The sequence below is a fragment of the Stenella coeruleoalba genome (assembly GCF_951394435.1).
Source record: "Stenella coeruleoalba genome assembly, chromosome: 9".
Taxonomy (NCBI): domain Eukaryota; kingdom Metazoa; phylum Chordata; class Mammalia; order Artiodactyla; family Delphinidae; genus Stenella; species Stenella coeruleoalba.
The window spans coordinates 46,971,595-46,997,212 of record NC_137155.1 but is presented as its reverse complement, the minus strand read 5'-3'; the positions used below and the strand labels follow the sequence as shown (position 1 = coordinate 46,997,212).

Genomic DNA, 25,618 nt, shown 5'->3' with positions numbered 1-25,618 from the left:
AATGAGACCCTGACTATACTTAAGAATTTAGAAATTGGGGCCATTAAGGAATATTATATTATATTATATGCCCTGTTTCTGGCCAAAAAGATATAGATTTAAAAATTTTATGTTATTTGGTAGTATTTTATTGGCCAAAATGGAATATTAGAGCATTCAATTCCAGCAATCAGAATTCACATTGGAAATGTAGTCAATCTACTTTTTTCAAAATCCTAGGTCCCGTTCCAAATGCAACTGATTTAATAAGTACATGATAATTTTCAACATCTTCACAACATATACATTTTAATTTATTGAAATTCAGTCCTTCACATAGCTTCCTCATCATCCCAAACCTGTGAAGGTTGTATTGAGAATAAAATGCAGGTTTTTCCCTACTCCTCTTTGAAAGAGCTTCTCTTTGAAAGGCAAGGGATCCAAGATGGAAAATGCTCAGGATTTTGAATTGAGTAACATGGTTAACGTTCAATCCACAAACATTTACTGAGCTCCAAACATAGGAAGGCATGATGAGAGGAATACTAATTAGTGAGAAGATGATTTCCAGAAGCTGAGGCCCAGCAAATAGGGTGATGATGAGGATGAACAACAGCTGAGCAAATCTGGTGCCTCGTCTAGGAATCTAACGGAATTCAATATACATTTATTGAGACACTACTGGGTATATAACTGCCCACAGGGAGCTGCCCACCAAGGGTTAGGCAAGCCTGGCATTTCCGTGGTATCTTAATTAGCCTTCTGGAATCCCATTTTGGCTTTTTTAGTTGACTAGTTTACCCACGGGCAGGATGAATGCATAGGGATCTATCTGGCAGCTGTAGTCGGCAACATTAATGTACTGTCCATGCAGCAATTGACATGAGCATCTGAGGGACATGGAAAATACTCACACTGGAGATAAAAGCCAGCCCCCTAGGAAGTATGTCGATATCTTCAGAGCCATTTTCTGCAAAAGAAGCAGAGGATCAGAAAGATGCATGTACAAAGGCTTAAAAAGTAAATCTCACACATAGTCAAGACTTTGAACTTCTTCTGGAAACTACCTTAACTTTTTTAACTATTTACTTGGGAAACTATATTAACTTTCAGGACTGCCACAGGCATGATACACTCCACTAAAACCTGAGCCAGACTCTTGAAATACTAAATTCTTTTTTTTTTAGAAGTCCATTTTCAGGAGGAAAAAAGCAAATAACTATAAAACAAATTCATATCCTAGATTTATTCTTTAAATAAAAACTCTCAGGGTATGTCCTAAGAGATTCAGCTTTATTCCCCACAGAATACTTATCTACAGACCAAGTGATAACATTTGGAAAGTCCTCACTGCGAAGCTCTCTTAAAGGCCTTTCTGCCAAGTATTTCTCCTCTCCAACTTGTTGAGGCCTGAAAAATCTATCCTTCTCCTATCATACTGGGAAATTACTGAGTAACTGTTCTCTGTTATAAAACCAATAGATCTTAGGCTGAACTATTGGAAATAATTGAATTTGAAACATTTTAGTCAGATCTTTTTCTCACTGAGAGCTGGTCATGAGCATTTTTCTATGGAAAGAGGCATATGATAAGTAAGATATGACTAAGAACAGGATGAAAAAGGGGCTCTCGTAGCTTCTAGTAGAGAGATAGACCCACATATAATGTGAACCCAAGCAGGCAGCATTGAGGGTGAAATGAAGGCAATGGTTATTGAGTGTGGTAAACTGTAATTTACAAATATGGTAGAAACAGGATGTATCAAAGCCACATGCTCTTTTTTTTAATTTGAATTTTATTTTATTTATTTTTATACAGCAGGTTCTTATTAGATATCTATTTTATACATATTAGTGTATATATGTCAATCCCAATCTCCCAATTCATCCCACCACCACCACCCCCCCACCCCACTTTACCCCTGTGGTGTCCAAATGTTTGTTCTCTACATCTGTGTCTCTATTTCTGCCTTGCAAACCTGTTCATCTGTACCATTTTTCTAGATTCCACATATACACAATAATATACGATATATGACTTACTTCACTCTGTATGACAGTCTCTAGGTCCATCCACGTCTCTACAAATGACCCAATTTCATTCCTTTTTATGGCTGAGTAATATTCCTTTGTACATATGTACCATATCTTCTTTATCCATTCGTCTGTCGATGGGCATTTAGGTTGCTTCCATGACCTGGCTACTGTAAACAGTGCTGCAATGAACATTGGGGTGCATGTGTCTTTTTGAATTATGGTTTTCTTTGGGTATATGCCCAATAGTGGGATTGCTGGGTCATAAGGTAATTCTATTTTTAGTTTTTTAAGGAACCTCCATACTGTTCTCCATAGTGGCTGTATCAATTTACATTCTCACTAATAGTGCAAGAGGGTTCCCTTTTCTCCACACCCTCTCCAGCATTTGTTGTTTGTAGATTTTCTGATGATGCCCATTCTAACCAGTGTGAGGTGATACCTCATCGTAGTTTTGATTTGCATTTCTCTAATAATTAGTGATGTTGAGTAGCTTTTCATGTGCCTCTTGGCCATCTGTATGTCTTCTTTGGAGAAATGTTTATTTAGGTCTTCTGCCCATTTTTAGATTGGGTTGCTTGTTTTTTTAATATTGAGTTGCATGAGCTGTTTATATATTTTGGAGAGTAATCCTTTGTCCATTGAATCGTTTGCAAATATTTTCTCCCATTCTGAGGGTTGTTTTTTCGTCTTGTTTATAGTTTCCTTTGCTGTGCAAAAGCTTTTATGTTTCATTAGGTCCCATTTGTTTGTTTTTGTTTTTATTTCCATTACTCTAGGAAGTGGGTCAAAAAAGATCTTGCTGTGATTTATGTCAAAGAGTGTTCTTCCTATGTTTTCCTCTAAGAGTTTTATAGTGTCTGGTCTTATATTTAGGTCTTTAATCCATTTTGAGTTTATTTTTGTGTATGGTGTTAGGTAGTGTTCTAATTTCATTCTTTTACATGTAGCTGTCCAGTTTTCCCAGCACTGCTTATTGAAGAGACTGTCTTTTCTCCATTGTATAACCTTGCCTCCTTTGTCATAGATTAGTTGACCATAGGTGTGTGGGTTTATCTCTGGGCTTCTATCCTGTTCCATTGATCTATATTTCTATTTTTGTGCCAGTACCGTATTGTCTTGATTACTTTAGCTTTGTAGTATAGTCTGAAGTCAGGGAGTCTGATTCCTCCAGCTCCATTTTTTTCCCTCAAGATTGCTTTGGCTATTAGGGGTCTTTTGTTTGTTCATACAAATTTTAAGATTTTTTGTTCTAATTCTGTAAAAATGCCATTGGTAATTTGATAGGGATTGCATTGAATCTGTAGATTGCTTTGGGTAGTATAGTCATTTTCACAATGTTGATTCTTCCAATCCAAGAACATGGTATATCTCTGCATCTGTTTGTGTCATCTTTTCCAATTTGTATTCCTTTTATTTCTTTTTCTTCTCTGCTTGCTGTGGCTAGGACTTCCAAAACTATGTTGAATAATAGTGGTGAGAGTGGACATTCTTGTCTTGTTCCTGATCTTAGAGGAAATGCTTTCAGTTTTTCACCATTGAGAATGATGTTTGCTGTGGGTTTGTCATATATGGCCTTGATTATGTTAAGGTAGGTTCCCTCTATGCGCACTTTCTGGAGAGTTTTTTTATCATAAATCGGTGTTGAACTTTTTCAAAAGCTTTTTCTGCATCTATTGAGATGATCATATGGTTTTTATTCTTTAATTTGTTAATATGGTGTGTCACACTGGTTGATTTGAGTATATTGAAGAATCCTTGCATCCCTGGGATAAATCCCACTTAATCATGGTGTATGATCATTTTAATGTGTTGTTTGATTCTGTTTGCTAGTATTTTGTTGAGGATTTTTGCATCTATATTCATCAGTGATATTGGTCTGTAATTTTCTTTTTTTGTAGTATCTTTGTCTGATTTTGGTATCAGGGTGATGGTGGCCTCATACAATGAGTTTGGGAGTGTTTCTGCCTCTGCAATTTTCTGGAAGATTTTGAGAAAGATGGGTGTTAGCTATTCTCTAAATGTCTGACAGAATTCACCTGTGAAGCCATCTGGTCCTGGAGTTTTGTTTGTTGGAAGATTTTTTTTTTTTTTTTGTGGTACGTGGGTCTCTCACTGTTGTGGCCTCTCCCGTTGCGGAGCACAGGCTCCGGACACTCAGGCTCAGCAGCCATGGCTCAGGGGCCCAGCCACTCCGTGGCATGTGGGATCTTCCTGGACCGGGGCACGAACCTGTGTCCCCTGCTTCAGCAGGCGGACTGTCAACCACTGCGCCACCAGGGAAGCCCTGTTGGAAGATTTTTAATCACAGTTTCAATTTCACTACTTGTGACTGGTGTGTTCATATTTTCTATTTCTTCCTGGTTCAGTCTTGGAAGGTTATACCTTCTTAAGAATTTGCCCATTTCTTCCAGGTTGTCCATTTTATTGGCATAGTGTTGCTTGTAGTAGTCTCTTATGATGCTTTGTATTTCTGCGGTGTCTGTTGTAACTTCTCCTTTTTAATTTCTAATTTTATTGATTTGAGTCCTCTCCCTCTTTTTCTTGATGAGTCTGGCTAAAGGTTTATCAATTTTGTTTATCTTCTCAGAGAACCAGCTTTTAGTTTTATTGATCTTTGCTATTGTTTTGTTTGTTTCTATTTCATTTATTTCTGCTCTGATCTTTATGATTTCTTTCCTTCTACTATTTGGGTTTTGCTTGTTCTTTCTCTAGTTCCTTTAGGTGTAAGGTTAGATTGTTTATTTGAGATTTTTCTTGTTTCTTGAGGTAGGATTGTATTGCTATAAACTTCCCTCTTAGAACTGATTTTGCTGCATCCCATGGGGTTTGGATTGTTGTGTTTTCATTGTCATTTGTCTGTAGGTATTTTTTGATTTCTTCTTTGATTTCTTCAGTGATCTCTTGGTTATTTAGTAATGTAGTGTTTAACCTCCATGTGTTTGTGTTTTTTACATTTTTTTCCCCTGTAATTGATTTCTAATCTTTCAAGCATTGTGGTCGGAAAAGATGCTTGATATGGTTTACATTTTCTTAAATTTACCGACTCTTGATTTGTGACCCAAGATGTGATCTATCCTGGAGAATGTTCCATGTGCACTTGAGAAGAAAGTGTAATCTGCTGTTTTCAGATGGAATGTCCTATAAATATCAATTAAATCTATCTGGTCTATTGTATCATTTAAAGCTTGTGTTTCCTTAATTTTGTGTCTGTATGATCTGTCCATTAGTGTAACTGAGGTGTTAAAAGTCCCCCACTATTATTGTGTTACTGTCGATTTCCTCTTTTATAGCTGTTAGCATTTGCCTTATGTATTGTGGTGCTCCTATGTTGGGTGCATAAATATTTACAATTGTTATATTGTCTTCTTGGATTGATCCCTTGATCATTATGTAGTGTCCTTCTTTGTCTCTTGTAATAGTCTTTATTTTAAAGTCTATTTTTTCTGATATGAGAATTGCTACTCCAGCTTTCTTTTGGTTTCCATTTGCATGGAATATCTTTTTCCATCCCCTCACTTTCAGTCTGTATGTGTCCCTAGGTCTCAAGTGGGTCTCTTGTAGACAGCATATATATGGGTCTTGTTTTTTTACCCATTCAGCAAGCCTGTGCCTTTTGGTTGGAGCATTTAATCCATTCATGTTTAAGGTAATGATTGATATGTATGTTCCTATTACCATTCTCTTAATTGTTTTGGGTTTGTTTTTGTAGCTCCTTTTCTTCTCTTGTGTTTCCCACTTAGAGAAGTTCCTTTAGCATCTGCTATAGAGCTGGTTTGGTGGTGCTGAATTCTCTTAACTTTTGCTTGTCTGTAAAGCTTTTGATTTCTCCATCAAATCTGAATGAGATCCTTGCCAGGTAGAGTAATCCTGGTTGCAGTTTCTTCCCTTTCATCACTTTAAATATATCATGCCACTTCCTTCTGGTTTGTAAAGTTTCTGCTGAGAAATCAGCTGTTAACGTTATGGGCGTTCCATTGTATGTTGTCATTTTTCCCTTGTTGCTTTGAATAATTTTTCTTTGTCTTTAATTTTTGTCAATTTGATTACTATGTGTCTCAGTGTGTTTCTCCTTGGGTTTATCCTGCCTGGAACTCTCTAAACTTCCTGGACTTGGGTGGCTATTTCCTTTCCCATGTTAGGGACGTTTTGGACTATAATCTCTTCAAATATTTTCTGGGGTCCTTTCTGTCTCTCTTCTCCTTTGGGACCCCTATAATGTGAATGTTGGTGCATTTAATGCTGTTTCAGAGGTCTCTTAGGCTGTCTTCATTTCTTTTCATTCTTTTTTCTTTATTTTGTTTCACGGTAGTGATTTCCACCATTCTGTCTTCCAGGTCACTTCTCCGTTCTTCTGCCTCAGTTATTCTGCTATTGATTCCTTCTAGGGTATTTTTCATTTCAGTTATTGTATTGTTCATCTCTGTTTGTTTGTTCTTTAATTCTTCTAGGTCTTTGTTAAACATTTCTTGTATCTTCTTGACCTTTGCCTCCATTCTTTCCCGAGATCCTGGATAATGTTCACTATCATTATTCTGAATTCTTTTTCTGGAAGTTTGCCTATCTCTGCTTCATTTAGTTGTTTTTCTGGGGTTTTATCTTGTTCCTTCATGTGGTACATAGTCCTCTCCTTTTCATTTTTTCTATCTTTCTGTGAATGTGGTTTTTGTTCCACAGGTTGCAGGATTGTAGTTCTTGCTTCTCCTGTCTGCGCTCTGGTGGATTAGGCTATCTAAGAGGCTTGTGGAAGTTTCCTGATGGGAGGGACTGGTGGTGGGTAGAGCTGGGTGTTGCTCTGGTGGGCAGAGCTCAGTAAAACTTTAATCCGCTTGTCTGCTGATGGGTGGGGCTGAGTTCCCTCCCTGTTGGTTGTTTGGCCTCAGGCGACCCAGCAGTGGAGCCTACAGGCTCTTTGGTGGGGCTAATGGTGGACTCTGGGAGGCCTCACACCAAAGAGTACTTCCCAGAACTTCTGCTGCCAGGGTCCTTGTCCCCGTGGTGAGCCACAGCCACCCCAACCTCTGTAGGAGACCCTCCAACACTAGCAGGTAGGTCTGGTTCAGTCTCCTATGGGGTCACTATTCCTTCCCCCTTGGCTCTGATGCACACACTACTTTGTGTGTGCCTTCTAAGAGTGGAGTCTCTATTTCCCCCAGTCCTGTCAAAGTCCTTCAATCAAATCCTGCTAGCCTTCAAAGTCTGATTCTCTGGGAATTCCTCCTCCCATTGCCGGAGCTCCAGGTTGGGAAGCCTGATGTGGGGCTTAGAACCTTCACTCCAGCGGGTGGACTTCTGTGGTATAAGTGTTCTCCAGTTTGTGAGTCACCCACCCATCAGTTATGGGATTTGATTTTACTGTGATTGCGCCCCTCCTACCATCTCACTGTGGCTTCTCCTTTGTCTTTGGATGTGGGGTATCTTTTTTGGTGAGTTCCCATGTCTTCCTGTGGATGATTGCTCAGCAGTTAGTTGTGATTCCTGTGCTCTTGCAGGAGGGAGTGCGCACACGTCCTTCTACTCTGCCATCTTGAACCACTCCTCACATGCTCGTCTTAAAATGTGATGTTCATACTCTTCCATTAAGAGGCTACATCTGTATCCTCTCTGCTTGAACCTGGGTAGACCTTCCTAACTGCTTTGACAAACAGAATGAAGAGGAAGTGATGCCACCTGACATACAAGGTAAAGTCATAACCAAACCTGCCACTGCTTTCTCTCTCTCTCAAGGCATGTACTTTGGGACCCCTGAACCTAAAAATAAGAAGTCTGGTATTTTAAAGCTACAGAAGAGAGACTGTGGAGAGACCACACAGTGCAGAGAGAGGTCTGGAGGAGTCTCACATGACTTCAGTTCCCAGCCTTTCAGTCACCGTAGCTGACGCAAATGGAACAGAGATGAGCTGTCTCCACTAAGCCCTGCCCAAACTGCAAACTCATAAGCAAAATAACTATTGCCTTTTTATTTTTTTAAAAAAACAGGGTATTTATTTATTTTGGCTGCGTTGGGTCTTGTCGCTGTGCATGGGCTTTCTCTAGTTGCAGCTAGCGGAGGCTACTCTTCGTTGTGGTGCATGGGCTTCTCATTGCAGAGGCTTCTTTTGTTGCAGAGCACGGGCTCTAGGCGCGAGGGCTTCCGTACTTGCAGCACGTGGGCTCAGTAGTTGTGGCACGCTGGCTCTAGAGAGCAGGATCTGTAGTTGTGGCGCACAGGCTTATATGCTCTGCAGCATGTGGGATCTTCCCGGACCAGGGATCGAACCCATGTCCCCTGCAAGGAGATTCTTAACCACTGTGCCACCAGGGAAGTCCTATTGTCCTTTCAAGTCCCTAAGTTTTGGGGTAGTTTGTTGCACAGCTATAGTAAATGGAATACATGGGAAAATGGTTACCTAAGGTAATGGGTTATTAGTGTGTCAAAAGGCAATTGAGAGAGGATAGAGGAGAACAGGGGAAAGAAAAGTGGAACAAAGCCAAAGAAAATGCAAATTTGAATCAACAGAATAATAAACAATAGGCACTGAAAATTGGAGGACAGAGATTTAATCATGTTGATTATGCTGAAGGTTGAAACTAATCCCCAACCAGTAACCTAATAATTACATTAATCAGAGCTTTCCATTTTCTAAGCAATCCAGTTAATCAAGATTTACCTATATATGGTATTTTGATGGCCTGAAAGATTTAGTGCTTTTTCTACATGGAGTAAAATAGACTTTGGGAGAATCCAGCAAAATGAATAAAGCAATTTTAAAAATCATGTTGAATATGGGTGGGTTAGTTTTTCAACAAACTTTTTTCTCTCACTTTTTTTTTTCTCTAAACAATCACTTCTTGGTTTCCTTTTGCCCGAGCTCCTTCCCACCTCCATCCTGGATGTGGATACTCCCCAGGCTCTACCTGCCCTTGGCTGTTTCTAGGGGCAGAGTACTCATCCTACCTGCATCATTGACTCTAGCCCCATGGCTTCAGCTTCCACTCACATGCTCTTGATTCTCCAATCTCTAAATCAAGCCCAATTTCCAGGCCTCTGTATTCACCTGTATATTAGACATTTCTACCTGGCCTTTTCATTTCTCATACTCAACATGTCTCAAACTGACCTGGAAATTTCCCTCTTGAATCTGCTCCATTTTCTACATTTCAATTTCCATGGATGACACTTCTATCCCCCAAGTACACAAAGTAGGAACCTTGGGGTTATCTTTGATGCTTTCCTTTTCCTTACTCCCCCAATCTAACTAATCACAAGGCTTTCAAGCTCTAGAACTCCCTCCTGGATTTCTATAATAGCTTCCAAATGGGTCAGCTTTGCTCCCCTACAACCGTTCTCTGCACTGTTGACAGTCATCTTTTTAAATTGCAAAGTTGACCTTGTTATGCCCCTGCTTAAAACCCACCAATGGTCCACTAGGGCTGGCAGTATACATCCCCAATTCTCCACAGAATTGAGGCTCTGGTCTCAATTCTTGTGGCTCCCACTCTTCACTCTCCATTCCAGGTGTGCTGCAGTACTTCTGTCGGCAGTTCCTAAAATGTGCCAGACTTACTCACCTACATGCCTGAGCACATGCTGCTTCGTGCTTCTTGGCAACCCACACCTTTCCCACAACACCCTCACCTCCACTGGGCTGAGTATCACGGGATCTTAAAGATGAGTTGGATGCTACCTTCTCGGGCTTTTCAACCTCTCTTGGCTTCAGCATCCATTTTATGTACTAATACAGTCACCTGTGACTGCATCCACCATGACAGTTTCCACACTTGGGCTGCGACCTCCTGCATGTGTTAATGTCCTACTAGAAAGTAAGCTTCCTGGAAACAAGGACCAGGTTTTATTCAGTACGGTATGCTTGCACCCAATATAATACCTGCCTTTTCACTGTAAAAGCTTTCAGTAAAAGCTGGTATGCTGACTAAAAATTATACACTGCTTTAGTTTCTTGAACTTTGTCTTGTCTTGAGGTTAAATTATTGACAAGTGTGTGTTAAGTTCTGAGTAGAAGATGTCCTGAGTTGTATACTCTCTGGTTTGGTCTTTTTATCTTCCATACACCATGTCGCATATCTCCCATGATAGCATTAACCACTTCAGTAATTCACCTGCAATAGGAGTGGGCATTTTCCAAAGGGACTATGCTTGTCTTTACTTGCTCTACCCAGAGGATAGGGAAGCTAGTGCTTTGCACTCAGATGTGAAAAAGAATTAGTAGCTGACTGTACTTTACTCCTGACCCTCCTTTGCCCTCCTCCCCCACCTACACTGCATCTGCATGATGGCCGAATGCATCTCAGAAACAGTGGCACCTGTGGGAGTAAGAGTCCCCAGGAACCCGCCCCTGAGTCCCCTCCACATACTCGTTAACCTGTGCACAACTAATCTTACTTAAAACCCCACTGCCAAGTCTAAAACAAGGCTTACAAATAGGCATCTACTGCCTTTTAATCTGTCAACCCTATTAGTTGGCATAACTTCATTTCTTTGGCCTCCAATAGTTCTCTACAGACATCCTGAAAGAATGTCACACCAAATTACTATCAAGTAATATTATCCTCATTTCACATCTTGGAGAGAAGGTTCTGAAAGCCAGCTAAGAAAACAAATGGAACCTACCGTGGAGTAGAAACATATCTTGGAGAAGCTGGAAGCTATAGGAGGGAAAAGAGATGAAGGGGAAGATAGGAAGACACCACATACAATGGCTGTCTGTCTACTTGATAATCCTGCCAAGGGCGAGCTGATAAAGCTATTCATATTTCAAGTGCAGCTTTGATTAACCAAAGGACTTCCTAGTTAAGACAATCCTTGAGCCTCAAAGCCTTGGAAAAAGGATGAACTTAACACAAAAAGATCTTTGAGGTATGGTTTTTGGAGGTTAGAATTATTTCACCTTTCAACCTTTCTTCCCAGAAAGAATACTGGGGAAGGAAAACAAAAAAAGGAAGAGTTTGTTCACCAATAAAATTAACCACAAAACTCTAGGTCTTGAAGAAAACACAAATCAGAATTTTTCCCCAGCTCTGTTACTGCCTACCTACCACACCCTGCCTTCAATCCTTTAGTGTTTTCCATTGTTTCATAAAGCTTTCACTCTGGAATAGTTGGGTCTTGCGAGTATTATCTTATTAGTGAGGTTTATTTCAATATCTAGCCTGCCTTGTCTCGGTCAGCTCTATTTATTAATATTTCACCTTTTTGCACCTCAGATTTTCTGTTTTCTGCTGCTATCATACTTCCCTGAAGCTTCATAATAAAAATGTGCTGTCAGTAGATAAGAAAGGCAGTGTTACACAACAGAGAGTACAAAGGCATAGAAGAAAACTGCTCTGACTCATAATCTAGGCCTGTCACCCTCTAGTTCTGGACCACTGGGCAAGTAACTTCATTCTTCTGGGTGTCAGTTTCCTAATCTACAAAGACAGATGGCAGCACCCACCTTATAGGGTGGTTGTGAGGATGATGTAAACGTTTCCAAAGGACTCAGCAGAAAGCTCATAGACACTAGGCCTTTGATAAGGCAGTATTATTATTTTTAGATATATAGCAATATTGTCCTACTGACAAATAACCCATGATCATTCTCACTTGTTTAGTTCTACAAATATAAAATGTACACAGGTCAACAGACATGAGAAGCGAAATGACAGTTTTTTCTTCTGCTCTAGTTTTAACTTCTCAAGTCTGTTTGAATCATACAATCTGAGAGTTGGACTAGATATTAGAAATGATCTAGTCTAATTACCCCTCTAAATTACTTGGCAGGGCTCTTATCTTTTGGGAGATATATGTGTAGTCAATATGAATATTACTCCACAAGACAGTGAACAAATGATTAAATGTTATATTTCCTTATTTTTTAAATCAAATTCAATCTGACCCTGAGCCCACGTTCCACTAAATTGGAGGGAAATTCAACCTGAGTCTCTCTGCCAGGGTTGTGCAGATACCATAGGTGGTGAATTTTAAAACGACGCTGAATATTTGGGAAAGTCCATCTGGCCTTTATTCTACACTAGTCACCACTGAATTACTCACTGCCAAGCCCCTGTGGTCCCTTTAACTTAGACAATTTTGCCACTTCCACGTCCTGCGTGTGTGCGCATATAACCTTTGCTCGGGCTGTGACACACAGTATAAAGGATCCAGCCTCCCTAAAGATACTTTCTAACCATTCCTTCCTAGGTCTTGATCTTCCCCCAGAATGGGGCAAAGGTCCTTGTTATTCAGAAAACCCACATATTCTTCTCCCATCTCCATCAGAATCCCTTGAAGGAGCTCAGGTTTTTAAAAACCAAACTCAGGAAGTAGTTTGTCATCAGTTCATTCTGCTTTCTAGCTGGCAGCACAGACCTCATCTAAGACCAGTGAGCACAAGGACCAGGCTACTTCTCTTCCTTTTTTAGAAGTTGAGAGGGAAAAAAGACAGAAAACTAAAATCAAAAGGGCTCTTATTTTTTCTGATGTATATATGTATATCAGAAAAAATATATACATATATATATATTAGTAACATATCTTGGAGAGCTATATAATATATAATATATATATAATCTCTCTTATGTCACAATAAACTATGCTTTCATCCTGTCACATACTGAAATAAATCACAGTCCCTGACCCTAGGAGGTTTACAGTCTGATTGTGAGAGAAAGAAAGAACACTGCTGGCTCTAAAATAAAGCATTTAGTAGGTGTCACAAGTGAATCAGAGTTTCAGAGTGCTGTGAGAGTTCAGAGGTACGAGAGGAGTTTCCAGCTGATTTCAGCCAGCAGAGATGAAGAAATCATTGGGGGTAATTTCATGAGCAAAGGTGAGAAAATGAAAGAACACATTCCCAGAACGGTGAACAGAATCTAGCTAGAATTTTGTTTTTCTAGTAGTATTGTCAGGGAGAGTGAAAGACTTGGAGCCAGAAGAAGCAGTTGAGGCAGTAAGGAGTAAATGAGATCAGCTCTGTGTGGCAGCCCAGGAGAGGCCAACATATCTCACGTGAAACAGTGAGCGATGAGGGGACAACAAATAGTTGCTAAATTTTGAACTGAGTCTCTTTGACAATGCGGGTACCATGCTTAGGAGAAGTCTAGAAGAAGAGCTGGTTATAGGTGGGGGCATGAGGGAGGAAATGACAGAAAGGTAAAGTAGATTTCAGACGGGAAAAGAAGGCCTGCGGTTTGAGTGATTAGGGATCGAGCTATGGGTTTTCAATTAATTAAAAAAAAAACAACTCAGTTGGTTGTGAGGTTCTTGAGAATAAGGGCTAAGTCATATTCCTCTTAGTACTTGCAGATAAGTTTTGAAGGAAGTGACACTTGAAGTTAGGAATATCATCAAGGAGAGGGGAGAAGAAAAAAAAGAAGTGAGATAGGCAACAGAAGAAGACAGAGAAGGAAGTGAAATTTCACAGAAGGGACAGGAGCACAGTTCAGCAAGGGACCAACCAAAGAGTAGTCAATAACATTTTTCAAATGATTGAGAGATATCAGTAAGAAAGAGGACTGAGAAAAAGCCACAGATTTTGACATTTAGGAGACCTCTTGGAGATGTGGGATGAGGTAGCTTGGGTACAGCTGATGAGGCTGAAGGCTCAATAGGAGGGTTTAAGTAGCAGCAGCAAATTAAATTAGCTGGCGGCCTTTGTCAGGTGGATGGTACCAAGAAATTGTACTGTCACATACATACCAAGTCCCTCAATAAGGTGGCAGTTCTGGGGTTCTACTGGCTCCACTTCTCGATATGCATTAGTTCTTTCTCTGTAGAAGATAAAAACATTGGAGGTCAATGCACAACATCCAAAATCAATGTCTAAACATGGTCTTTAATCACCTTCATATTCATTAACTCTCTTTCTCATCATTTATGGATGATATCACAAATAAGTAAACATCTTTTATTTATTTATATAATGTGGACATTATCTGGGTAATGTGCCTATATTACTTATTTAATAGTAAATAAGTATTAATTTAAATGCACAAAATAATATTATTTAATGTGCTAAAGTATTGCCTATTATAAATCTGCACTTTGGTTCCCTTAACCCCCTATAGTTTTGCCTTTTGATCCCTGTGCCCCCTACTGCTTTCCCAAATTCAACAGGGTATTTTAATAGCTAAACCCTGTAACTTTTGCTTTAACTTTATTATTTTTAAATTTTTACGCTAATTTACTTTGCAAGTATTTAAATTCATTAAACTGACCACAATTTAAACAATTGGCCAAACTATTTCTGAATAGTGTTTTTGTTTCCACAGTGAAACATTCTTCTAAATACCAGGAATAATTTTACATTTTTATTAAATTGTATTCAGGAAGACTCTACACTTAGACTTATCCTACTGTCACTTTAAAAAAAATACTCCTTAGATCAGCTTTATAATTATTTTTTTTTTTTATGATTCTCTCACTTGGGTGCATTGGGAGCAAATGTAACAATAAACTCTTTCAAGCTGAACTAGAAAGTATTATCAAAAGGCATTAGGCTCGGGAATTCCCTGGTGGCGCAGTGGTTAAGAATCCGCCTGCCAATGCAGGGCACGTGGGTTCGAGCCCTGGTCAGGGAAAATCCCACATGCCGCAGAGCAACTAAGACCCTGCGCCACAACTACTGAGCCTGCGCTCTAGAGCCCGTGAGCCACAACTACTGAGCCTGCGTGCCATAACTACTGAAGCTGGCGTGCCTAGAGCCCGTTGCTCTGCAACAAGAGAAGCCACCACAAGGAGAAGCCTGCACACAGCAACAAACAGTAGTCCCTGCTCTCCGCAACTAGAGAAAGCCCGCGCAGCAGCGCAAAGACCCAACGCAGCCAAAAATAAATAAATAAATAAGTAAATTAAGAGGGAAAAAAAAAGGCATTAGGCTCCTCAGTAGATTCTAGACGTGAACCTCTGAGGAGACAACCAGTTTCTACTTAAAGAAATAAATAAAAACAACCCAAAGACAATTGAAGGCAAGTAGAGGCTAATAGATCCACTCAGAAATGCACATCATCACCTAACGTTTCTTCTTACCAGCCCAGTATTAACTTTTCCTGAGATATTTCTGGGATGGCTATCACCAGGAGATCTTCCAACTCAAAAGGTCAGATACCTACAAAATGCCAGGCTCCCCCTGCAGGTTTTGGCTCATTTCCCTGCCGTCCACCTAGCTCTTTTAGTCTGGGATGAGTTGGTAACCCAGTACTCCTCAGTGTGGAACTTGCCTTGGGCAACCTCTGAGTCAGCCAAAAAACATCCAGCTTATAGGCTGGCTCCCTACCCCAAGTTCAGCGCTTCCAAAAGAGTTAGTTTGTTCAGGAGCTGAATGCTAAAGGCGACCTGGGAAAGGGATGGGTGCGGGGCGGCATTTCTGCCCCACCATCTTAGGAAAGGCAAGAAGTCAGCTCACTCTATGTGCGCTTCTCAAGGGACAGTTTGCTAGGTGGGATTGAGGAATGGGGTCCCAAACTGCTCATTCTTACCCGCTATAGGAAGGCGGCACCGGGCAGCCCTTAACCTAACTTGGAAGAAGAGAATAGGAGCCGAGGATGTTCTCATCAAGATGCCAACTCACCTAAGCGTCATTAACCTCTCCCCGATTAGGGCCAGGCCGGCGCCCAGCAGGGTAAGCGCCACCAGCTTCCCCATGGTCTTGGGGCGCGACGCGCGAGCGCAGGCGCTGGGGAGGCGCTGCGGGCTGGCGCCTGCCCCGCCCCTGGTGGTGCCCACCTCGCCCGTCGTTTCCTCCCGGGCTGGTGCGCTGCCCGGGCGTTGGGCTAAGGTCACGTTGTCCCGCGCCGCCCCGCCCCGCCGCGCCGCCCCTAAAGGTTCAAGGCCATTTTTATCCGCGTGAATCAAAGCTACCTTTATGCTCGAGGTTCAAGGAAACATTTACTCGCGGGATTCTTTTATTCTTCAAAGCTCAAAGTACAGAGACGGGAGCCGTAGCCCTGGGTTAAGGTCTGGTGTTCTCTTGGCAGCTTTGGCAAGATCCCACCGGTTGCTGGGACGATAGAGGAGGCGATTTGCTGCCCAAAGCTGCGGAGTTCTACCTCATCTCCTCGTGTGGCCTGAAGTGGAAACCGGAGGGGCGGGGGAGCGCGGGGAGCTAGAGTTCAGAGCTCGAAACTTTGCGTTTGTGGAAGGCAAGGAGTAATATGAGACGGCGAATTGATCCCTCGACACAGGGAGCAGTGATAAACGGAAGGATGACGACCAGGTTGGAGGGAGAGGGGCGGAAGGTGAGGAAGACTTGAGTTTGGGCAGAGCAAAGTAGCATCTTCAAGCATGATCTGTTTTTATTTACCAACAGAAAGAAATAGTACTAGATCTGTTGAGTTTAACTGAGTAAATGTGTTTGAGAGAATACAGAACTGGAGATATTAAGGAAAGAAAAGGAGGTTTCTGACCTGTGGGATACATGAATATAGTCTAAATACGTAATTACTGTAGGATAATAAAGCCTTCCATTTATGCAGCACCCACTATGTGCCTGGGATTGTGCTTAGAACTTTGCCTACTTTTGATTCTCGGTACTTCTCTGAGGTAGGTAACATCCCAATTTTATAGGTGAGAAAACCAAGGCACAGGGTAGCTGTGTAACTTGCCCTAGGTCACACAGCTGGAGAGTGGCAGAGTCAGGCAGTCCGGCTCCAGACCCTGTGCCCTTCCTTAACTGTGCTGTGGAAGAAGGGCTGCTAGAGGAACACTGTAACATCTGGAGTTGTATTGATAAGATCATTATTTGTAAGATTAATTTTAAAAGAGTTCAAGCAGAGGAGGAATTGAATGCTGTTTTCATGAGGACATAGGAGGAGAGATATGAAGAAGAGAGGAGTGCTCCCAAAGCTGAGGGGCCAGGAGGCGTGGTGCAGGCGTGCATCCAGAGTTTAAGGCTCAGGCTACCTGGGTTCTATCCAGCTTGGATAAGGTGCTCAACTTTCCTGCCCCGCAGATTCCTATTTTGTAAAAGAATGTCTGCCTCATACGTGGCTTAAAATCAAATGTTATGATGAGAGCAAAGTGCTCACCACTGTGCTTGGTACATTGTAAGAAGCCAATAAGCATTAACCATCATTTAAATCTGAACCTCCTCCACCTGAGAGTGTAGGTTAATTGTAGGGAGAGACCCCCATCCCATTGATCACTGGGTCTTCCAGTGCCAGCCACAGGACTTTGCACTTAATAGTTAGCCTCTAAAAATTGATTAGATGGGTGGATGCAAGATATGGACTTGGGAGAAGTAAATATTGGGAGAATAAAAAGAAAGGATGATGAAATAGTAGTAATTGTTCCTATGTACTAAGCATTTTGCATGCTTTATCATATTACTTCTTATTATCCTCATTTTACAGATAAGGAAAGTGAGGCTTAGAGAGGTTACATGATAACTTACATAAGGTTACATAACTAAGAAGTGTCAGAAATTCCATTTGGATTGAGACCTACTGACCCTAGAGTACTTGTTCCTATTTCGCTGTGTTTGCTTGCTCCCAGCATAGCATGAAGAAGAGGGTAAGAAAAGAGATATATTCTTGGGCAATTGATTGCAGGTGCTGTGTCATCTATAATTTGTTTTAAATTTCTTCACGTTAGGCAGAGGAGTGTGTGTGTGTGTGTGTGTGTGTGTGTGTGTGTGTGTGTGTGTGTATTGACTTTAAACCTTAAACGTGGATAGTTATCATCTGAATACCATAATCAGTGATTCAAACCCCTAGCCTGGTTAGTTAGCATTAAAGAAGTCCAAACTTTGGAGATCACCATATCATGTATAACCATCAAAATCTGCACCTGGAGAGTTCACTCATTAACTCAAGAGATATTAGAGATAATTATTCAAGGTAAAGCTAGTTTTGTCCAAAATATGTGGATTAGCAAGACATATTGTGTCAATCTAAGCAGCTCCAGCTCTGCCTAGAGTAAGAACAAGAACAAGGAAGCCAGCATACTCAAACCAGTGAAGTGGGTTCTTGGCTGTCTTAGTCCATTCAGGCTGCTATAACAAAAAACCTATAAACTGAGTGGTTTAGAAACAAGAAACATTTATTTCTCACATTCTGGAGGCTGGGCAGTCCAAGATCAAGTTGCCGGCAGATTCAGTGTCAAGTGAGAAACTGCTTCCTAGACTGCTGTCTTTTTGCTGTGTCTTAACATAGTGGAAGAAACAAGGGAGTTCTGTAGGGTCTCTTAAAAGGGCACTAGTGGGCTTCCCTGGTGGCGCAGTGGTTGAGAATCTGCCTGCCAATGCAGGGGACACGGGTTCGAACCCTGGTCTGGGAGGATCCCTACATGCCGCGGAGCAACTAGGCCCATGAGCCACAGCTACTGAGCCTGCACGTCTGGAGCCTGTGCTCCGCAACGGGAGAAGCCGCGATAGTGAGAGGCCCGCTCACCGCGATGAAGAGTGGCCCCCGCTCGCCGCAACTAGAGAAAGCCCTCACACAGAAACGAAGACCCAACACAGCCAAAAATAATGAATAAATAAATTTTTTTTTAAAAAAAGGCACTAGTGCCGCTCATGAGCGCTCCACCCTCATAAGCTAATCACCTCCGAAGGTCCCACCTCCTAATACCATCACCTTGGAGGTTAGGACTTCAACATATGAATCTGGGGTGGGACAAAATGTTCAGACCATAGCACCAGCTCTAGAACACTGTTGTATGCTGTGTCCACACTATTGACCAAGGAAGATTCTGCTTTCTGATCTGAAGTGAGCTGAATCCTCCCTTCAGAACTTAGTCTCAGACTGAAACTTTCTGTCATGTGCTTATTGAAATACACAGGACAGAGCTGGGACTTCACTGACTTTACAGAACAACGGATCACAGGATGATTTTCATGCCTCCTTGGTAATAAACATTCGTGTGTGACAGATTTGAGTTTGAGCTTTGTGTTTATTGAAACATACTGTCTGGCAGTGAGATTGTGGGGAAAGGGACCCATAGCCCCTCATCCGTATCTAATCTTTGAAGGCTAATCTTTGAGTGTAATGGTCACTCAAACCCTGTCAAGAGGCCAGATTGGCTTGGTGCAGAGACCACTGAGTACATCAGTGTCATAAAAAGGGACTTAGTGTCATCGAAAGAGCAGGACAAATGAATTCAAAAGTCCTGAGGTCAAGTCCCAGTTCTGTGTGGAAGTGACTCTTTAGTCTTTAGAAATCACCTATTCCCTCTGGGCCTTTCTTACGTATACAGTGGGGCTCCTCAAAGAACTAATAGGACCGAATGGAAGCATGTATGTCTAAACAATAAGTGCAGTACCTAAATCTAGTTAATCCAACACCATGGATAATCAAAGTACCATTCAGGGGGATGCAGAATGTACATACATATCATCCTATGGTGGAAAAATTAGAGGAATTCTATGTGTTGCATGTGTACGATATGCATAGAAACAGTCTGTGACACAAACTGAAGAGTCGATACATGAGATTGGGGTCATGGAGATTGGGGAGGTCAGTGATCATGGAAGGAGACTTTGCTTTTGTTTTGTAAGGCTTATGATGTCTGAACATTTTAAACCATGTATTTTCATCGTGTTTATTATCATACAATTTTTAATTTAAAACGATCATTCGTATTAGTGAATCTTGACCAGGAGTGATAGAGGGAGAGAGCAACACATCACAAAAGAGAATGTGGTTATATCTCAATAAAGCTGTTTCAGAAAAAAGAGAATGTGGATTTTAGAACATTTGAAAAAAAGAAATGTGCAGAACGGTGTATAGTCTGCTACCTTTTGTGAAGTAAAGGGGAAAAACAAGAATATGTATTTGTATCTGCCTGTATTTATATAAAAATATTTGAAAGATACACTTCATTTTGGAGTAATCCAAATTACTTTACATACAGGCGGTATGTAAACCCATTGGAATGAAAGGGAGAGAGGAAAGAGGAAAGCACCCAATTTTGGCCCTCAAGAACCATTACATTTCTATTTGGATGAGGTACAGGAAACAGCAAAGGAGTCAGAAAAGGGATAATGAGGGAAGAAAGAGGAGAATAGTATTGCAAAAGCCAAGGCAGAAGCGTGTTTCAAGAAGGAAGGAAGAGGAGAACATGCCAAATGCTGCTAAGAACTCAAGTGAGATGAGAGTGGGGAGAGATGTAATTGGATTTGACAGCACAAAGATCTCTGATGATCTTGATGAGAGCAGTTTCTGTGTGGCAAGAACAGAAGCCAGACTGTAGTTGGTTGAGAAGTGAATGGGTAATGAGTAAGAGGAGGCAGTGTGTGTCTCGAATAATTTACTTATCATGGCTGTATTAATTATGTGTTATGATGCACTAAACTATCCCCAAACAAGGTAGCTTAAAATACATTATCTCAGCATTGTTGTAGGTCAGAAACTGGAAGCAGCTTAGTGAAGTGCTTCTGGCTCATGGTCACTCGTGAGGTTGCAGTCATCTGAAGGCATTTCCAACATGACTCACTTGCATGGCTGTTGGCAGGATTTAGTTCCTTGCCACGTGGACCTTGCCACAGGGCTGCCTGAGAAATGTCCTCACAATAAGGCAGCTGGCTTTCCCCAGTGAGTGAGTGACCTGAGTGAGGGAGCAAGGAGGAAGCCTCTGCCTTTTATGACTGAGTCACATGTCACTTCTGTCTTATTCTGTTTATTAGAAGTCAGCCACTAAATCCAACCTACTCTTAAGGAGCAGTGCATTAGGCTCCTCTTTTGGGGAGGAATGTCAAATTTGTCGATAAATATATATATATATATATTTATTTATTTATTTATTTATTTATTTATTTATTGCGGTACGCGGGCCTCTCACTGTTGCGGCCTCTCCCGTTGCGGAGCACAGGCTCCGGATGCGCAGGCTCAGCGGTCATGGCTCACGGGCCCAGCCGCTCCGCGGCATGGGGGATCTTCCCGGACCGGGGCACGAAATCGCGTCCCCTGCATCGGCAGGCGGACTCTCAACCACTGCGCCACCAGGGAAGCCCCTGTGGACATATTTTAAGCCACCACAGTGGAGTTCAGAGAAATGATGTGGTGGTTAGAAATGTAGGGTCAAGGGAGTGTTGTTTTTAAAGTGGGAGATGCAATTAGTATGTCTTTGTGCTGATGAAATCAGTAGGGAAAGATGAAGATGAATCAGTAGGGAAAGAGTTTGATGAAGCAGAAGAGAGAAGGGATAATAGAAAAAATGAAATCCTAAGGACAGCTGGAGGACACCTTCTCCACTTTAACAGTAGAGATAGGAGGAGATGGATGTAGCTATAGTGAGAGGTGTAGATTTGGTGGGGAAACGTGAGGGGACTCATGTCTGGTTGCTTCCATTTTCTCAATGAATTATAAGGCAAGGCCTTCAAGCCGAAGTGTGAGTAGATGAGGGATGGTGGGAAGTTTGAGGAAAAGGAGGTATAAAATTATTAACTTAAAAGGAGAAAAGCTAACCTGCTAAAGAAATTGAGGATTGCTTGACATTTTGAGTACCGAATATGAGCTTTGACATTCATGCAAGAGAAAGCATTCAGCTGTTTTGTGATTTTCCCAAATAACATATAGCTGCTCAGGTGCGTATGTGAAGTAAAGAAATGGTTTGAGTTTTGCCCCACAAGACATTAGAAAAGAAGTACAAAGGGATTGAGAGTATATTCAAGGAAGTGATTAAAGGATGGGAGCTAGATTGGACAAGGAGAGATGTTACGCAGAGTGGGGACAGTTGGAAAGGGAGAAAGTTCTGAGGCAGGCGTTGTTAATGAATTTGAGGTTGGAACAATTTCAAACATTTTAGAACAATAGCGCTACCCGAGCAAATGACTTGGAAATGCAGGAGGTGGTTGTTGGAGAGTCTGAGACTTGAAATAAAGGTCTTACAGTGAGAAAGTTTCTGATACAGAATATGGCCATGGGAGTGGATAGCTGAGGTAGTGGAAGAAAAGGGTATTGGGAGTGAAGAATCAAGGCACTAAGAAGGTATGAGTTGGAGGATTTATCCATGTAGAGTTTTAAATCACTGGGAAAGAAAATGGGATAGAGACTTTCTGTTTTATTAGATCATTGTACTAATTTCCTACAAAATAAATATTATCCTGATTTTGGAGATAGAAATTAAGGTAGAAATCTGTAAAAAGGTAAGGAATGGCTCTCTATAAACTGATAGAAAATAATTTCCAGAAAAAAAAAGAGAGAGAATGTAGAAGAGGGAGAAGGGGAGCTCAATAACAGAGAATTTTTTAAGAAATAGAATACTGCCTATCGATATTAATGCTAGAAATAGTAGAAGTAAAATCACCATTTGCAACTCCAATATAATAATAATTGGGCAAGAATCATTAATGGGTGCTAAAACCAAACAGACGAAAAGGTTTAGGGAGCAGAATATTCGCTTGGATCTATAAAAAGAAAGGACAAATTAACCCTGTTGATCTGGTGGTCACCAGCTTAATCAGTTGCTCAGATTTAGCATCACAAAGAGTGGAACAACCTGTGTTTATATTCCGATGCAATGCAATGTGAAGTACATGTCACTTATTCGTATTCTTGTCAAAATTGTTTAACCTGAATCTAATCAAGCCTCAAGTAACTTCTAATTTACAGGAAAGTGCTACTGAATTAAGGACTCCAGGAAGAAATAAATTCAGAACGTAGGTTATTCCAGAAGATATCTTGCTTGCACTGAAAAAAAGTGTCATGAAAAACAGAAAAACAAGGATAGAAAGGCTGTTTTACATGAAGAAGGATTTTTTTGTAGGACATGAGTAAATGTGAATTCTGATTCTTGATTGGATCTTGGATTGGGGGTGGGGTGGGAGATGGGAGGGTTAGCAACTATTAAAGGAATCTGGAGACCACTGAGAACATTTGAATCTGGGTCAGGCATTAGATGGCACCACTGATGCTGGTGGGTGTTATGATAACATTGTGGTTATGTAGAAGAATGCCCTCATATTTAGAAGATGCAAGCTGAAGTATGCAGAGGTGAAGTTTTATGATAGAAGATGCAAGCTCAAGTATGCAGAGGTGAAGTTTTATGATATCTCCAACTTACTTTCAAAGGGTGCAGAAAAATAAAAGCATCTTTACTTGGAAAGGTAAAGCAGAAGTGGCAAAATGGTAACTGGTGATTGGTGAATACAAGTGAAGGGTATATGGGCAGTCACTGAACTACCCTTTCAATTTTTCTCTGAGTTTAAACATGTCAAAAGTGGTACGGGTGGGGAAATTAGGTTTCTCTAAATTATTCTCTAATTTTTTTAATTAATTAATTTTATTTATTTTATTTTTGGCTGTGTTGGGTCTTCGTTGCTGCGTGGGCTTTCTCTCGTTGCGGCAAGCAGGGGCTACTCTTCATTGCGGTGCGCGGGCTTCTCACTGCAGTGGCTTCCCTTGTTGCGGAGCACGGGCTCTAGGAGCACAGGCTTCAGCAGTTGTGGCTCGAGGGCTCTAGAGCACAGGCTCAGTAGTTGTGGCGCGCGGGCTTAGTTGCTCCGCGGCATGTGGGATCTTCCGGGACCAAGGCTTGAACCCGTGTCTCCTGCATTGGCAGGCGGATTCTTAACCACTGCGCCACCAGGGAAGCCCTAAATTATTCTCTAATTATATTTCTATGTTTAGTTCCTTCTAATCACCCTATCTGCCTATCTGTCCATCTATCTATCATCTATCATCTATTTTCTCATTTGTTGAATCTCCTACTAGAATATAGGCATTGTATCTGGTTCATGGTTGTATATTAATACCAAGCTCAGGGCTGGTTACAGAAAAGTCATTCAGTATATTAAAAACTTTTTAAAGTGAACTGAAAGTTATTCTTTGCAATTATAAAAATTAGACTAGGCTCTTTTTCCTTCTTCTCTGCCTTCTGCTTTATGGAATAAAAATCTCGAAAACCAGAAGCAGAAAGCTAATAGAGCACTACTGGGATTCTTGCAGCCCTCCTCTCACACCCAAAAATGTTTTGTAGAAAGCCGAGGGAGTAAGGAAAACTACAGGTGGCCAGAGAAAGGAGGATGTGGGTGGTGTGCTGGTAGGTGCTGTTAATTCTTCATTGTTTTGCCAAGTAAATATTCATCAGCCTGGATAAGCTGTGTCTCTGAGAGAGCATTCAAACTGAGCAAATCTGGTCCAGAAAAAGGATCAGCCTTAGATTAGTTGTCAATAATAATTAATCCATACACAAAATGAGAAAAAGAAATAGTATAGCTTATATTTAATTTTCCTTGCTCCCCGTGTTAGGTATGCATGTTCACATTCAGCTGTTGTAAAAGAGCTGAGGTTTTGTTTAAAAAAAAAAAAAGAAAAAAAAAGATACTTATTGTCACTTAACAGGATCTCAGATTTAAAAGAATTAAAATATACACACACACCCCCCACCTGAGACCTAAATCCACCTAGTGGTGGCCTATCCCAATTGCAGTTTCAGTCCTTTTGAATGATTGGACCTCTTAATAACCAACCAAATTGTTAAACTCAGTGTATGATCCCAGTAAGATCACCATAAATAGGTGCACAATATACTTATGAATCCCTCATGGCCCATAGAGGCCAAAAACCAGAGTTTATTTTTTTTAAACTTTTTAAAAATTCTAAGATAAATAATACATGTGCCTATTAACTTTTATTTACTTTTGTCCAAATAAAATTTCTAATAAATACAATGGAAAAAAGTCCATCTTATGCCTACTGTATTCTGGTACTTTTCGTGAATGTAGCTTTTTAGATAGGCATTGCTCATAGTCTAAAATCTAAAACATATGCTTCTTGGTTTTGGATCCCTAATGAATAATATTTAATATTGCTTTATTCACCTGTGACTTAATGTCTTCTCCATGAATAATGCAAACAGAGAAAATGATGATTTTAGCATGAAATACATCCAATATACATTAGTAACAGACTATATAAAAATGTAAATAAGAACATAGGCCAAATGGACAGGGGCCAAGATTAAGAATACTTATGCAATTTACATTTAAGTCTTTAAATGATCCATCGAAAAGCAGAACTCAAGTTGATAACTATAAAAACAGAAGAAACTATATATTAGGAAGAAGAGTAAATAACGAGATCCTCATTAGTTCCATGGCAGAAGCATCATGCAGCGGATAATGGTACAGCCTCTGACATCAGAAATAGATTGAGAGCCACCCCTTACCAGGTGTGACCTGGAACATCTGTGAAATGTTAAGAGTGATATAATATCAATACGTACTCCCTCAGGGCTGTAATTAGGATTAAATGAGATAATGAATGTACCACTTTTAATGCATTGTCTTTCACTTCATAAGTAAATGACAAATATTTTGATTATAATGATGCTAAAGATGGGGGAGCGTATGAGAAGTGAAGTGCTTTGATAAGTTACAATGGAAAGAGACATGTGAAAGTCTCTCTTCAGGGTTTAAGATGAATTTACAGGAGGTACAGTGAGTGGAAAGAACGCTTCTCTATGAGGGAGACCCTGATCCTGTCATTGCTGGGATTAACCATGTGGGCCTGGATAGCTGGCTTCATCTCACCTGATGAAGTTCACGGCTGTGTTCAATAAGAAGGTGGCATGATTGACCTTCCAGCTCCAACCTGTTATCTCCTCTTTGTATGCAAGTTGGGCTCCCATTAAGAAATAGAGCTGATGGAATACTCCATATTAATTGAGAATTCCAGTTGCCATATTTAGT

At 40.8% G+C, this 25,618-nt stretch overlaps 2 protein-coding genes across 9 annotated transcripts in view; one reads left to right on the top strand and one right to left on the bottom strand.

Annotated features, from left to right (window-relative positions):
* PON3 (paraoxonase 3) overlaps positions 1-15,719 on the bottom strand; it is a 33,514-nt gene extending 17,795 nt beyond the window's left edge. The window contains exons 1-3 of the mRNA XM_079932605.1: positions 15,560-15,719; positions 13,690-13,760; positions 894-949 (exon numbers count right to left, since the gene is read on the bottom strand). Of these exons, the coding sequence (XP_079788731.1) occupies positions 894-949; positions 13,690-13,760; positions 15,560-15,633 (201 nt within the window). The 5' untranslated portion in view covers positions 15,634-15,719. The remainder of the gene's footprint in view (positions 1-893; positions 950-13,689; positions 13,761-15,559) is intronic.
* Positions 1-25,618, top strand: part of ASB4 (ankyrin repeat and SOCS box containing 4) — a 363,721-nt gene that overhangs the window by 31,923 nt on the left and 306,180 nt on the right. Inside the window, exon 1 of one of the 8 annotated variants that reach the window (XM_079932596.1) lies at positions 7,600-7,694. The exons of the other annotated variants lie outside the window; for them this stretch is intronic. The gene's annotated coding sequence lies outside the window, so the exon portion shown is untranslated. Of the gene's footprint in view, positions 1-7,599; positions 7,695-25,618 lie in introns of those variants that run through there. 8 annotated transcript variants of the gene reach the window in all.